This window comes from Zingiber officinale, chromosome 7B (genome assembly GCF_018446385.1).
Source record: "Zingiber officinale cultivar Zhangliang chromosome 7B, Zo_v1.1, whole genome shotgun sequence".
Classification (NCBI taxonomy): Eukaryota; Viridiplantae; Streptophyta; class Magnoliopsida; order Zingiberales; family Zingiberaceae; genus Zingiber; species Zingiber officinale.
Window position 1 is genome coordinate 113,286,758 of NC_055999.1, and position 15,849 is coordinate 113,302,606.

At 40.3% G+C, this 15,849-nt stretch overlaps 1 protein-coding gene across 1 annotated transcript; it reads left to right on the top strand.

The window, feature by feature from the left end:
• Positions 1–2,029: 2,029 nt before the first annotated feature.
• On the top strand, positions 2,030–12,023 carry LOC122006973 (protein DETOXIFICATION 10-like). The gene is made up of 7 exons (XM_042562693.1): positions 2,030–2,690; positions 3,735–4,279; positions 4,347–4,433; positions 4,513–4,569; positions 4,639–4,877; positions 11,500–11,705; positions 11,807–12,023. The coding sequence occupies exons 1-7, from the start codon at positions 2,454–2,456 to the stop codon at positions 11,861–11,863; spliced, it is 1,428 nt and encodes a 475-aa protein (XP_042418627.1). The 5' UTR covers positions 2,030–2,453; the 3' UTR covers positions 11,864–12,023.
• The last annotated feature ends 3,826 nt before the right edge of the window (positions 12,024–15,849 follow it).

Sequence of the window (15,849 nt, forward strand, 5' to 3'; positions counted from 1 at the left end):
CCGATGCGTAAATGAAAACCAAGAAGCTGGGTTCGAGAATTAAAACCCAGCTTTTACTCTTTCTCCCCGTTCTGTTGATCGGGGCCATCAAAAATCTAAAAAACCTTGAAACCAATGGAGATGCTCTAAAGACATGTGATGCTAAACCCAAAAAGTATGTTCTCCCCCATAAAGAATTATAAACTGATTAAGGGTATGCGGATTGATCTTGTCTAAAAATTATAGAGATGGTAAGTTAAAGATACGATTACTATGTTAACTAGAAGTAAACTCCGCTCTACTCTACAATATAAGAAATGTCAATGCCGAGTCAGGAAAGGAGGTCTCCGGTGTTAGTCCTCAAATACTCAAGTCAGTAATCAGAAAGAGAAAAAAGGAATGGAGCAATAGTAGACACAGACGTGAATAGTAAATAACGCGTACCTCCGCTGGACCCCTTTATATAGTGCCCTGGTGTGCGACGTGCACACTTTTCTCGTGACATAAGCACGTTCTCCAATTTGTCCTATGAAAGGACGAGTCAGGAAAGTTCCTCTGACACCATACCTTAATAGGGCATGCATATCCCTGACAAAATAGTAGACACTTTCATCGTATGATCCGTCTGTTGACCATGTCTTGTGTTAGCGGCGTTATCTCCCCGAAGAATAGGAGTGAGTATTCAGTTAATTTGGTCTATAAATTAACCGAATTAACCGAAAACTGATTTAGTGTTGGCTAACCAAATTAAATCAAAACTTTACTAAAACCGAATTAATCGAATTGGTTATTTCGGTTAACACTGATTTAATTAAATTTGTTTTAAATAACAATAAAAAGAATTTATATAAAATTAATATCAAATTAACCTAATTCTCACCCCTATCGAAGGATACGTCAGTGATCCATCTACTCGGCCGAGCGGGATAGCCGTACGGCTGAGTACTCATTCGCTCAGCCGAACTCGACTGCTCCTCTGCGTGACGATAGATCTCGATAGTTTGTTTCCGCCCGACCAGACTAACGCTCCGATCATGCCCTTGACTTTAACCTCCACGTGGGTTGCTACCTTCGTCGTTTGACCCGTACTTAGTGAGCCCCTCTTTATCATCGCATTATCGACGTAAGAGCATGCACATCAATTATCATATCTAAAGATTTTATTTTAAATTTTAGATAGGGTAACTAAGAAACCTTTGCGTCAGCTATCCTACCTATTCCCTAAATTTAGATTTGATAAATAGTGATTATCTAAATTTAGGAAATGAAACCTCTATTCTAAAAGTAAAATAATATTTTTTTTCAATCTTTATTCTTCTACTTATTCCATAAATATAATAATAGAAAATAGAAGAAAGAGAAAAAAATAATAAAAAATTAAAGATAATAAAAATTTTAGGATAGTTAATGTAGTATGTAATGAAAAATGATTATCTAAATTTAATAAATTAAGTTATTTATCTTAAATTTTAAATATAGTAATAAAAAACTAATAAGGATGTTATAAGCAATTTAAAATATATACAGAGAGAGTTGGCTAGATATTAATGGAGTCTATTAAAATTTTGTAAAAATTTGGTTCTTAATTTTGGAACCATATTTTTTTATTTAAATTAAACATCTAAGCCAATAATGAGATTTAAAATGAATTTTTTTTTTAAAATCCAACAATTTAGTCGCCGTTGAGAAACCTTAATTAGAGTATTTTCTGCTGTCGTCATTATAATCTGATCATATCAGGCGGTTTGCAGTGCCAAAAGTACCCCATATTTTAGCCGTTAACAAAACTTAATTTCTTCATAAAACCACCCACCCAGAATTAGAACAGATTGAATACTGTAGAAACTTCATTATCACAAGGAAATAGAGATGATAGTTGGCTTTTTCTTATATTCATGCATTATAGTATTCTTAAGAATTTCTTAACGATACTATAAAATTTTGTGATGAAATTTTTTGAATAATTTTGAAATTTTCTTGCCTCATTAGGATTTAATCAATTGATCTAGTCTATTCAACTTGATTAGTTTAGTTGACCTGCTCAATTTAATACACTTAACAAATCTATTATGCTATTATATTTGATGTAGACATCCTTTAAACTAGTCCATGATATAGATCAAAAGCACATCAAACAATGGTATTTTATTAGAGCACCTCGTCGTTTTAGCAGGAGACAAGAAGTCCATCAAAAGGCAGCATCAGCAAAATTCAAAAGTCAAACTTGGTCGACTAGATTGTGATCTAGTTGTTGTCGTGGTTTATCAGTCCATAGATCTCAAAAGGCGACAGCGAATCAATAGTCAAACTTGCTTCACGAGATCGTGAACAATTTTTGTCGTGGCTTACGGCGTTTTGCTCTTCGGTAGGCGGCTGACGCCGACGAGGAGTTGGAGGGGCTGAATTTTTTATGGAAAAAATGAAAAGTAGCCCGGGCTTTTTGTTACCAGATCGGCCCGGGGCGGCGGAGGGAGATGGAGGAGCAGCTGATACAGAGGGATGGCCCAAGCAGGCGGTGGTGGTGCTGCGGCGAAGCGACCGAGGAAGCCCGGCGGATAGCGTACGTGGCGGCGCCGATGGTGGGCTTGTTGATGTCGCAATTCCTGGTTCAGGTGTCCTCCACCATGGTGGTCGGCCACCTCGGCGAGCTCAACCTCGCTGCCGCCGCCATCGCCTTCTCACTCGCCAACGTCTCGGGCTTCAGCGTCCTCGTAAGTCCTCTTCCTTCCGGTTCTGGTTGCGCAGGCTAAGTTCACCCCCTCGATGATGTGAGCAGTGGAAACACCCCACCCAATCCGCCCTTCTCGGTGCTCCCATTCCGCTCTTGGTTGGGGCGGCGTCAATAAGTACTCAGTCACTCACTAACAGAACATGTTTTTACATGGAAGAAGCATTCGATTTGGCTTTGCTTTCTATACGCAACCAATAAACTCAAGTATTAGGAGACAATATTGTCCATTTTACTTTGGATTTTTTCGTGAGTATCCGATCATCTTGACTTGTTTTGGGTTTCCTTGTGAGCATCCAATCATCTTGATCTATTTTGAGCTTCCCTGGCCCGTTTTGGGCCTCCCCATGAGCATTTGGTCACCATGATCTATTCTGGACTTCCTCGCGAGCATCCGGTTACCTTGATCTATTCTAACTCGCCCTCAACTTTATTTAAAGTCATCTCATATCACATCCAGTCTGAACCATGTCTCTGATATCATTTGTTGTGACCAAAAGATATTCACGTATCTCTATAATGATATGATTATCTACTTTAGGCCTAAACCTTCATAACTTTGCTCATTCTATCTAAAAGATCTTATGCCAATGGAGACACACAATGTTGTACTTCGTGCATATTCGTTTTATTTCTTTTGGTTACACGATTACATGATCAAATTTCAGCATGCTTATAGGGGAAGGTTTCGATAGATGGAAGGGTAGAGGAAGAACTAAGAAAACTCTTAACAGTTGTTGAAGTTGATTCAACTGACTGAATCAGTGAGGAATAAAATTCATGTATCTAATCATAATGAGTGAATGATAAAAAAAAGCTTGATATGGTTAGTGGCTTTCTGTTACTATGCTTATGACTTTCAGAACATGGATGAAATTTTTTGTCTGCATTTTGATTTCATCTCCAGTGATGGAATCAAAACTTGCTTTACTTTGCTTGTTTGAAAACTTGTTTTGTTGATCTTTCGAGTACTAGATTGTTGTGGTTGCTACTTCTTCAGTGCTTCAATTTTTCAATTGACCAACAGGTTGGAATGGCCAGTGGTCTGGAGACTCTTTGTGGACAAGCCTACGGAGCAAAACAGTATCATTCATTAGGTGTCTATACCTACAGAGCCATATTTTCTCTTCTAATGGTATGCCTCCCTATCTCCCTTGTATGGGCCTCAATGGGGAAGCTTCTCCAAATAGTAGGACAAGACCCTGCCATATCTCAAGAAGCTGAGCGATATGCTATATGGATGATACCTGGCCTCTTCGCCTACGCGATCACTCAACCCCTAATGAAGTTCCTCCAATCTCAAAGTCTTATTTTTCCTATGCTCCTTAGCTCAGTTTCAACACTGTGCCTTCATGTTCTTTTTTGTTGGCTTTTGGTGTACAAGTCAAGCTTGTATAATGTTGGTGCTGCTGTTTCACTAAGTATATCATATTGGTTGAATGTACTTATACTGATTCTATACATAAGGTACTCAGATTCCTGCAGATTGACTCGTTCTCCGATCACAAAGGAGGCATTTAAAGGCATTTACGAGTTCTTACGAGTAGCGGTACCATCAACACTGATGATGTGGTAATTGACATGTCTTAGTACTATTATGTTTCGTTGGTTCTTACTTGTGGTTTCAACCTTACCACAGCCTTGAATGGTGGTCTTATGAACTGCTTATCTTGCTCTCTGGTCTCTTGCCTTATCCAAAGCTCGAAACTTCTGTCCTCTCAATTTGGTAAGTACAACCCATGCATAAACAATGATTACTGCACATACATGATGGGTAACTTATTCAATTTGGCATTCTTGAACAGCCTCAACAGTGTTGCACTACTATATTCCATACCATATTGGCTTGGTTGTGCAGCAAGGTATTTCTGAAACCATAATGCTTATTTGGTCACACATAGATACACCTTAACATGTTCATTTTGAACTAGCACTCGAGTCTCGAATGAATTAGGAGCATCAAATCCTAATGGTGCTAAGTTTGCTGCCCTTGTGTCAATGTTACTTGCTGTTTTGGAGGCGGCTCTTGTGCTTGCAACTCTCTTAGCCCTGCGCAGAGTATTGGGTTATGCATACAGCAACGAGAAAGAGGTCGTTAACTATGTCTATGAGATGGTTCCTGTGGTGTGCCTCACAGTAGTCTCAGACAGCATATCAGGGATTCTCTCAGGTTCTCTAATTGTTCTAGTACTATGAATCTCATATGTTTATGTTGGAAAAACTTGAATGAAAACACGACGTGTGGGTTATAGTCCCACAACGATTAAAAGCAAGGCTTTCCGACTGATTCGGAACAAAGGAGGTTGAAAATCCAGGACCCGGATGACATCAACCCGAGAAGTCCAAATCAGTCAGGACACGATATGTTTGCGAAAGATAACTTGTTGGCTGACCTACAAGACAAGGAAGATCACCAACTTACCTACACGCCACATGGCAAGCCTGTCTGCTCGCCACATGGCAAGCCTGTCTGCTCGCCACATGGCAAGCTTGCATTCTTGCCACGTGGTGTGGCTTGCTGGCAAGCTTGCCACAAGCTGTGACTTGCTTGTTGGCAAGCATGCAGCTTGTCACAAGCATGCAAGCCACGTTGTGGCTTGCTGGCAAGCCTCAGGCTTGCTCTTGATGGCTTGCAAGGTCTATAAAAGACCATTGAGAGGAATGAAGGGAGGACACAACAGAAGCTGAAGTGAGCGTAGACACAACTTCAATGAGTTTTCGTGTGAAAAACTAAGCTTTGTGTGCATGAGCTCTTTCCTTCCTCTTTTGAATCCCCATATTTTCTTCCCTTCTGTTGGGTATTTTCTTGTTCAAACAGAAATAGTGATAGTTTTCGGATCTAGTTCAGATCGTCACGACAACCAGTGCTAGGTTGTGCTCGTGATTTTACCGTTTTATCCTGGAAAACAGACGTCCACCTAAGCCTCTGAGCACCGCAGAGGGGCCGAATCTATTTTAAGGAGACAGCGCTCTGCTGGACTCGGCATCCACTCTGAGTTCGTGTTGCAGCTCTCGACATCCTGTCAGCAACGTGGCGCGGTTCGACAACTCACGGTATCCATGACTCATCTACTCGGCGTGTGGCTCGGCTCACTAGAGTCGACAGTTTGAGATTATCAGCTCAAAGCTACTTAATTGTAAGTTCTTGTGACTCTGGTACTCACTCAGAAGTGTGAAAAAGAGCTTCTGAGACAATCACACAGATTGTAACGGGTTTACTCCCAACAATACTTAAAACAGATTCGTTCTGTTACCATGGCGGCAGAAAATGTTGAGATGCAACAGGCTCAACATGTGCCGGCCTCCTCCGCCCCGATTGGGAATGTGCCAATCAATCACGGGGAAAAGCCAGAAAAATTCACAGGAGTGAATTTCAAGCGGTGGCAGCAGAAGATGTTCTTCTACTTAACCACGCTAGGTCTGGCACGTATCTTGACCGAGGAAATTCCCAAGGTTGTTAAGGGTGTAGATGAAGTGAACACCCTCCTTCTTGACAAATGGAACGAGTCTGAGTTCCTCTGTCGAAACTACATCCTTAACAATCTTACCGACTCACTCTATCTTGTATATTGTGAGATAAAAACGGCAAAAGAACTGTGAGAATCTCTGGACAAGAAATATAAATCGGAGGATGCTGGGGCCAAAAAGTTTATTGTTGGTCGTTTCCTGGACTATAAGATGAGTGACTCGAAGTCTGTAATCAGTCAAGTCCAGGAGCTTCAAGTACTCTTACAAGAAATTCACTCAGAAGGTATGACTCTGAGCGAAACTTTCCAAGTGGCAGCTATCATCGAAAAGCTACCAACTAGCTGGAAGGACTTTAAGAATTATCTGAAGCACAAGCGGAAGGAAATGAACCTGGAGGAACTTGTTGTTCGCCTTCGTATAGAAGAAGACAACAAGAATTCAGAGAGAAAACTGTTCTCTCAGGCTACTGTAAAAGCCAATGTTGTTGAGCACGGACAAAGCTCAAAACGGAAGCATCCAAAATCTTCCAAGACGCAACCCAAAGGACAAAACATGAAAAAGAAGTTCTTAGGGAAATGCTACAATTGTGATCGTATGGGTCACAAGGCTTCAGACTGTAAAAGGCCAAAGAAGAAAAAGCCTGAGACCAACCTGGTAGGAGAACAGGATATGGATCTCTGCGTCGTGATCTCTGAAGTGAACCTAACAGGATATGGATCTCTGCGTCGTGATCTCTGAAGTGAACCTAATAGGTTCCAATCCTCGGCAATGGTGGATTGATACTGGAGCCACCAGACATGTGTGCTACAACAAAGAGCTGCTCCACAACTTCGAAGAAGTCACTGGAGATAAACTGTTCATGGGGAACTCAGCAACCTCGGACGTCATAGGCCAAGGAAAAGTGGTGCTGAAAATGACCTCGGGTAAGGATCTCACTCTAAACAATGTGCTGTATGTTCCGGAGATTCGAAAGAATCTAGTATCCGGCTCACTGTTGAGCAAGCATGGCTTTCGCATTGTTTTTGAGTCGGACAGAGTTGTATTGTCCAAAAATGAAGTGTTTATAGGAAGAGGCTATGTATCTGATGGGCTGTTTAAGCTCAATGTAATGGCCATTGGGCCCAAAATAAATAAAAGTGAAAGCTCTTCCATTTATATGCTTGAGTCTTCGTGTTTGTGACATGGTAGATTAGGACATGTTAACTACGATGTATTGCGTATACTAATAAACATGCAAAGCATACCTACATTCCACCTTGACCCAAAACACAAGTGTGAGATTTGTGTTGAAGCGAAAATGACAAGGTCATCCTTTCAACAGATTGAAAGAAATAACGAACCACTTGACCTAATCCACACAGATGTGTGCGACCTAAAAGGTACGCCAACACGTGGTGGTAATAAATATTTCATCACTTTTGTAGATGATAACACAAAATACTGTTATGTGTATCTGCTCAAAAGTAAGGATGAAGCTATAGAGAAATTCGCTCTCTATAAAAATGAGGTTGAAAACCAGCGTAATAGAAAGATTAAGGTGGTCCGAAGTGATTGAGGCGGTGAATGCGTATCGCCAGTCGCTGAGTTGTGTGCTGAACATGGGATCAGACACGAAACAACAACTCTCCATATACTCCTCAGCAAAACGGAGTTGCTGAGCGAAAGAATCAAACGCTTAAGGAGATGATGAATGCTCTTCTATTAAGCTCTGGATTGCCAGAGTCCATGTGGGGGGAAGCTGTGTTAACAGTTAATTACCTTTTAAATAAGGTGCCCCGAAAGAAAATAGATAAGAGCCCTTATGAGTTGTGGAATGGAAGACAACCGTCCTACAAATATTTACGAATGTGGGGGTGTCTTGCCAAAGTGTTGGTACCTGATCCGAAAAGGATTAAGATAGGACCAAAGACTGTTGATTACATATTTATTGGATATGCACAAAACAGCGCTGCGTATAGATTTTGTGTGTATGAATCACACATATCGGAGATACACAAGAACTCGATAATCGAATCGAGAAATGCCTCGTTCTTTGAGCATGTATTTCCTTTTAAGACCCGAGAGGATGCTAGCTCTTCAAAACGGGCATATGAAACACAAGACGAAGAAAAAGATGAGGAACTAGTTGAGGTTGAGCTTAGACGGAGTAAACGAGCTCGAGTAGAAAAATCCTACGGATCGGATTTTATCACTTTCATACTGGAAAGTGAACCCCGGAGTTACTCAGAAGCAGTAAGCTCGTCTGATGGGCCTCACTGGAGATAGGCAATTGCATCTGAGATAGATTTTATCTTACAAAATCACACTTCGGAACTCGTGGATCTTCCTCCGGGAAGTAAACCACTAGGGTGTAAGTGGATTTTCAAGAGGAAAATGAAGTCAGATGGCACAATCGATAAATACAAGGCTAGATTGGTAATCAAAGGATACCGACAACAAGAAGGCCTTGATTATTTCGATACATACTCTCCGGTATCTAGAATAACTTCTCTTAGAGTATTGTTGGCTATCGCTGCTCTATGGAATCTCGAAATACATCAAATGGATGTAAAAACAGCCTTTCTAAACAGGGATTTAGAAGAGAAAATCTATATGGACCAACTTGAGGGGTTTTCTGTGTCAGGACAGAAACACAAGGTCTGTAGATTGGTGAAGTCATTGTATGGCTTGAAACAAGCACCAAAGCAGTGGCATGAGAAATTTGATAATGCCATGAAGGAATGTGGATTCAAGATCAATGAATGTGATAAATGTGTCTACATAAGAGCCACAAAGAATGGCTATGTCATCTTGTGCCTCTATGTAGATGACATACTTATCATTGGGAGTAATGATAAGATAATCAAATCCACTAAAGATATGTTGAACTCAAGATTTGACATGAAAGACATGGGGCTAGCTGATGTGATTCTAGGAATCAAAATTCTTAGAACGACAGAAGGACTTGTTCTTAGTTAGTCTCATTACGTGGACAAGATTCTTGAGAAATTCACCAAGAGTGATACTGCGTTGGCACGAACGCCGATAGATACGAGTTAACATCTATCGAAAAATCGAGGTGAAAGTATCTCGCAGATAGAGTACTCTCGAGTGATTGGAAGTCTGATGTACTTGATGAGTTGTACTCGACCAGACTTGGCCTACGCAGTAAGCAAACTGAGTAGATACACGAGTAATCCCAGTGTCGAGCACTGGAAAGGGATAACAAGAGTACTGAGGTACTTAAGGTATACTCGTGACTATGGACTGCACTATACAAGATATCCTGTTGTAATAGAAGGATACAGCGATGCAAGTTGGATATCTGATATAAAAGACTCTAAGTCTACTAGTGGATATGTCTTCACTCTAGCTGGTGCAGCCATTTCCTGGAAATCTTCTAAGCAAACCGTACAAAACCAGATCCACGATGGAATCTGAGTTTGTAGCTCTTGACAAATGTGGTGAAGAGGCTGAATGGCTACGACAATTCTTAGAAGATATTCCACGATGGCCAAAACCTGTGCCGGCGATTTGCATACATTGCGATAGTCAATCAACAATTGGTTGGGCACAGAGCCATCTGTATAATGGTAAATCTAGACATATACGTCGTAGACATAATACCATTAGACAACTACTCTCAACTGGAGTTATCAATGTTGACTATGTGAAGTCAAAAGATAACCTAGCGGATCCGCTAACCAAGGGGTTAAATCGAGAGTTAGTTGCAAGCTCATCACAGGGAATGAGCTTGATGCCGTTGTCAGCAGAGGACACCCAACCTATGCTGACTGGAGATCCCAAGAACTAGGTTCAAAGGGACAACTAATCTGCACTGACTAGACACACTGTAGGGGGAGCCCAATGAAACAGTAACTAGACCAGGATAAGCCGATGAGCTTTTAATGATCAAAAGAGTAGATAGTAACTCTTGAGGGATCACCTATGTGAGAAAGAAGTGGGGCCGCTTCGAGAAGAATTGGAGGCACAATTCTGAGAACTTCTCACAGAACCAGGCGTGTTCATGGCCAAGAACGAACACACTCATGAGACCTGAGCTATATCAGGGAGAGTCTTGGGTAAGATCTGTCCATGCTTACACCAACGGCCTAACAGTTCAAAGACATCACGTCTACTAATCAGCCAGTAGGCAAACAGAGTTTACAAGGGAAGGTTCAAAGGGTAACACCTACCTATCCTATACTCGACTCAACTGTCGAAAACTATCACAAATCCTTGTTTTCATTCATGTGGGAGATTGTTGGAAAAACTTGAATGAAAACACGACGTGTGGGTTGTAGTCCCACAACGATTAAAAGCAAGGCTTTCCGACTGATTCGGAACAAAGGAGGTTGAAAATCCAAGGCCCGGATGACATCAACCCGAGAAGTCCAAATCAGTCAGGACACGATATGTTTGCGAAAGATAACTTGTTGGCTGGCCTACAAGACAAGAAAGATCACCAACTTACCTACACGCCACATGGCAAGCCTGTATGCTCGCCACGTGGCAAGCCTGTCTGCTCGCCACATGGCAAGCTTGCATTCTTGCCACATGGTGTGGCTTGCTGGCAAGCTTGCCACAAGCTGTGACTTGGTTGTTGGCAAGCATGCAGCTTGTCACAAGCATGCAAGCCACGTTGTGGCTTGCTTGTTAGCAAGCAGGCAAGCCTCAGGCTTGTTCTTGATGGCTTGCAAGGTCTATAAAAGACCATTGAGAGGAATGAAGGGAGGACACAACAAAAGCTGAAGTGAGTGTAGACACAGCTTCAGTGAATTTTCGTGTGGAAAACTAAGCTTTGTGTGCATGAGCTCTTTCCTTCCTCTTTTGAATCTCCATATTTTCTTCCCTTCTGTTGGGTATTTTCTTGTTCAAACAGAAATAGTGATAGTTTTCGGATCTAGTTCAGATCGTCACGACAACCAGTGCTAGGTTGTGCTCGTGATTTTGCCGTTTTATCCTGTGAAACAGACGTCCACCTAAGCCTCTGAGCACCGCGGAGGGGCCGAATCTGTTTTAAGGAGACAGCGCTCTGCTGGACTCGGCATCCACTCTGAGTTCGTGTTGCAGCTCTCGACATCCTGTCAGCAACTTGGCGCCGTTCGACAACTCACGGTGTCCATGACTCATCTACTCGGCGTGTGGCTCGGCTCGCTAGAGTCGACAGTTTGAGATTATCAGCTCAAACCTACTTAATTGTAAGTTCTTGTGACTCTGGTATTCACTCAGAAGTGTGGAAAAGAGCTTCTGAGACAATCACACAGATTGTAACGGGTTTACTCCCAACAGTTTATACTTTGCTTAAGATATTGTGTCATAAATATGTACCCAAACCATATCAGGGGTTGCTAGAGGCAGTGGATGTCAGCATTTGGGTGCTTATGTGAACCTTGGAGCATTCTATTTGGTCGGGATTCCGGTCTCTATTTTACTTGGTTTTGCATTGCATTTGAGAGGGAAAGGCCTTTGGGTGGGCATTATGTGTGGCTCCATAACACAGTCGATACTTCTTGCGGTGCTAACAAGTTTCACAAATTGGGAACACCAAGTAAGTTCTTCATTATTCTATCTAAAACTCTTCAAAGGATACACTACATCGTTATCGTAAACTAGAGGATGATATTGTCTTATCATGATCTTATTTTTCAGGTAAAGTTAGCAAGGGAGCGAGTATTACATGAAGATTACCTTTACATAATGAATTGAAATAAAGCGGCCATCATCAGTTTCCTTATATCAAAATTTCTACCTCTCGTCCTTCAAAAAACCAAAGAAATTATTTTTCTAATATTTCATAAGATAAAAGCATAAAACTAGTGTTTGGTTGATATGAATTATTATGGGGGTTAGTTGCTCGCTATTATATGGCTCATTTTGGGAGAATTTTTGGTTTATTTGATTTTAGTCTTGATAGAAGGAGAATTAAGTAGTTTCACAAATACTGAAACAAAAGTGAAAAAGAAAATAAAAAAAGTTATATTAATATATTCATGATTGATTAAATAGAGAATAAATTTTAGAAATATCAATTGTTGCTTCTGTTTTTGTTAATTTGTAAGCTTGATTATCAGAGCAATTTTTTTGTCTAGATTTTCTGATCTAGATTGAGAAATTACAAAAATACTATTATCTTAATTACACTTTACTTTTTTCACATAGGAATTTGAGTTATGATTTTTAATTTGCTCGGATTCCTTTTTTTTTTTATTTTTTTTATTTTTTTATATAGGTTCGTAAAAGTAAACCGTTCGAGTTGGAGTGTTATATATATTTTTTTTAGATATCTTAGAGTTTGTGAGCAGTAAAAAGTAAACAATAATTATGAATAGTAATTTTAGATAGTGATGGTGAACTATAAAAAATAAATAATAATTGTGAACAATAATTATTAAAACTAGGATATTTTTCTTATTTTTTTCATCCTATAAGTTATGTCTTATTGCTTAAGCTTTATCTTGACTTTTATGGGTCTTATAATGAGTTTTCAGTAGCTCTTGTTGCCAAACTTAGTCAGCACAGCACAGACTTTACAAGCTTAAACCACGAAACAATTTCTAACTTTTGAAGACAAAGAGATGATAATACAACCTTTTTATTAAGTTGCCATAAAAATTTTACAGAAAATCAATACAAACTAGGAAATTGAAAGCATACGAGCTAACTTAGCTAGTTATAGATTTACTTAACTAGTTATAGACTTACATAATGAAATTACAAGGGCATTACCGGAGATACTTATAGAAAAATTAGAAACACACTTGTACTCTTGCACACTTCTTGAATGCCTTCAACGTTTGGAGAAGAGAGGTATTTATAGAAGGAGAGAGAGAGAGTTTGCTTCGAGCTGAAGAAAAGATGAGGTGTTCGCTTTAAAAGAGTTGAAGGATGTTGGGGGGGAGGGACAATTTTAGTGGAGATGAGGTGTCAGAAAAATAGAGAATGAAGTGGAATAGTGAAGAATAAAGTTGCTACCCGTGAGTAAAGTTATAATATTGTCAGTGGAAAATAATGCTTCATGTTGTCATGACTTACGTTTTTTGTATCATGGCATCATTTCTTATGTCTTCTTCAGGGTTCCAACATATTATCCAAGTTTTGTTCTCCAATGGAGTCTAGCGATGGGGCTTTGGAGCTTATGGCTAGGGCCTAAGTATCATCTTTGTTCTAGACCTCTAAATATGTTGTAGCACATCTGACTGAGCTAGCCATTTTGTTTCCTATCCATTTTGCGTTTTTTGTAATGCTGGTACAGAGTCTTGTATTGAGTAGTAAAGTTGAAAGGAAAAAAATTGTGTACCCATATCTGTGGGATAGTAGATCTTCTCTGTATATGTTTCACCATCTAGAAGATATTCTAAGAGGTTATGATCTTGATCCCAAAGCCAATTGTTTCCCTAGACAAAAGCTCACTAGTGCTTTAGTTGATTAGTAGGGCCAACGGGTGTTGTTTGTTGGTGCAGGGAGCACCAGACGATCGAGCTTGTATTTTGATATGCAAAGGGGTTCAAAGTTAAGCTGTTTTGTTATATAACAAGTTGATCTAAATGTGTAGGAAAGTCCTAAGTGATCTTAGACAAAGGAAGGTCATATCTACAATTAAGCAGGTGGGGAAGTCCTAGCTGCGATTAGGCAACGAAGTTCTGGTTCGGGAGACTGGGCGAAGTATTGGCGGGTCGAGGACTTTGGGTGAAATCCTAGAATTAAAGATTCTAGGTTAAAATCCTGGTGGTTGCAGACACCAAGTGGAAGACTGGACAACTCATGGAGTGGACATCTAGCATGAAGTCCTGAAGTCTCGGACATTGAGAAAAAGTCCAGATGGTCTGGATGATCGATCTGACAAAAGATAATTTCTCCTGAGAGGAGTAGGTGAGGGTGCGCTCCCGAAAGAGGAAATAGTAGACGTCGATCTGACCTGGAATTTCAACGAAACTCAAAGTAAGGACTAGACAGTCCTAAGACTGTCAAATCTTATGGGACTTATGAAAAAATTAATTTAATTTAATGCGCCGCAACAAACTACTGTAACGGGCTTCCCAATGAACAAAATTAATTTAATATTATATTTATCTTAGTAAACAAAAACTAAGAAAAATATATTTTTTAACATTATCGGCCTAAAATATTTATAAAAGCTTTAGAAAGAGTTGAAGGATGTTTTTTTTTTGGGTGGGGGGGAGGGACAATTTTAGTGGAGATAAGGTGTTAGGAAAATTGAGAATGAAGTGGAATAATGGAGAATAAAGTTGTTACCCGTGAGTAAAGTTATAATATTGTCAGTGGAAAATAATGCTTCATGTTGTCTTGGCTTACGTTTTTGGTATCATGGCATCATTTCTTATGTCTTCTTTAGGGTTCAAACATATTATCCAAGTTTTGTTCTCCAATGGAGTCTAGTGATGGGGCTTTAGAGTTTGTGGCCTGGGCCTAAGTATCATCTTTGTTCTAGACCTCTAAATATGTTGTAGCACATTTGACTGAGCTAGCCATTTTGTTTCCTATCCATTTTGCGTTTTTCTTTTTGTAGTGCTGGTACAGAGTCTTGTATTGGGTAGTAAAGTTGAAAGGAAAAAAATTGTGTACCCATATCTGTGGGATAGTAGATCTTCTCTGTATATGTTTCACCATCTAGAAGATATTCTAAGAGGTTATGATCTTGATCCCAAAGCCAATTGTTTCCCTGGACAAAAGCTCGCTAGTGCTTTAGTTGCTCAGTAGGGTCAACGGATGTTGTTTGTTGGTGCAGGGAGCACCAGATGATCGAACTTGTATTTTGATAGGCAAAGGGGTTCAAAGTTAAGTTGTCTTGTTATCTAACAAGTTGATCTAAATGTGTAGGAAAGTCCTAAGTGATCTTAGGCAAAGGAAAGTCCTATCTACGATTAAGCGAATGGAGAAGTCCTAGTTGTAATTAGGCAACGAAGTTCTGGTTCGGGAGACTTGGCAAAGTCTTAACGGGTCGAGAACTTTGGGTGAAATCCTAGAATCAAAGATTCTAGGTGAAAATCCTGGTGGCTACAGACACCAAGTGGAAGACTGACAGCTCATGGAGTGGACATCCAACATGCAATCCTGAAGTCTCGGACGTTGAGCAAAAGTCCAGATGGTCTGGAGGATCGATTTGACAAAAGATAATTTCTCCTGAGAGGAGTCGGTGAGGGTGCGCTCCCCAAAGAGAAAATAGTAGGCGTCGATCCGACCTAGAATTTCAACGAAACTCAAAGTAAGGACTAGGCAGTCCTAAGACTGTCAAATCTTGTCATTCTTTACATATTATTTGCTTGGACTAACTTTGTTTTGCAAGAAATTGAAGTTGGCAAAACATGGTGATCCGAGCGCTCGGACCACCAAAATTCATCTCTTCATCGAGCTAGAGCGCGAGGATTGGACGGGCCTAAGTCACAGTCCGAGCGCTTGGATGGGGTTCAGGCGCCTGGAAGCGAATAATTTTTTATGATCAACTTTTAATGTGAGCACAACACGTAAGCATGATCCAAGTGCCCTGAACATGCTATAAAAGTAGTCTTCGACCAGTGGCTTCAGAACAACTTTCCAAACAACTTCTGCTTCTGCGTGCTGCTCAGAAAAAGCCTCCTCGACGTCCGAAAGTTGCTCCGACGACAACTGCACTAAAGATTTGTTTCTTCAAGTCATTGGTATTATTTACATTTCAAATTGCATGTACTTAAATC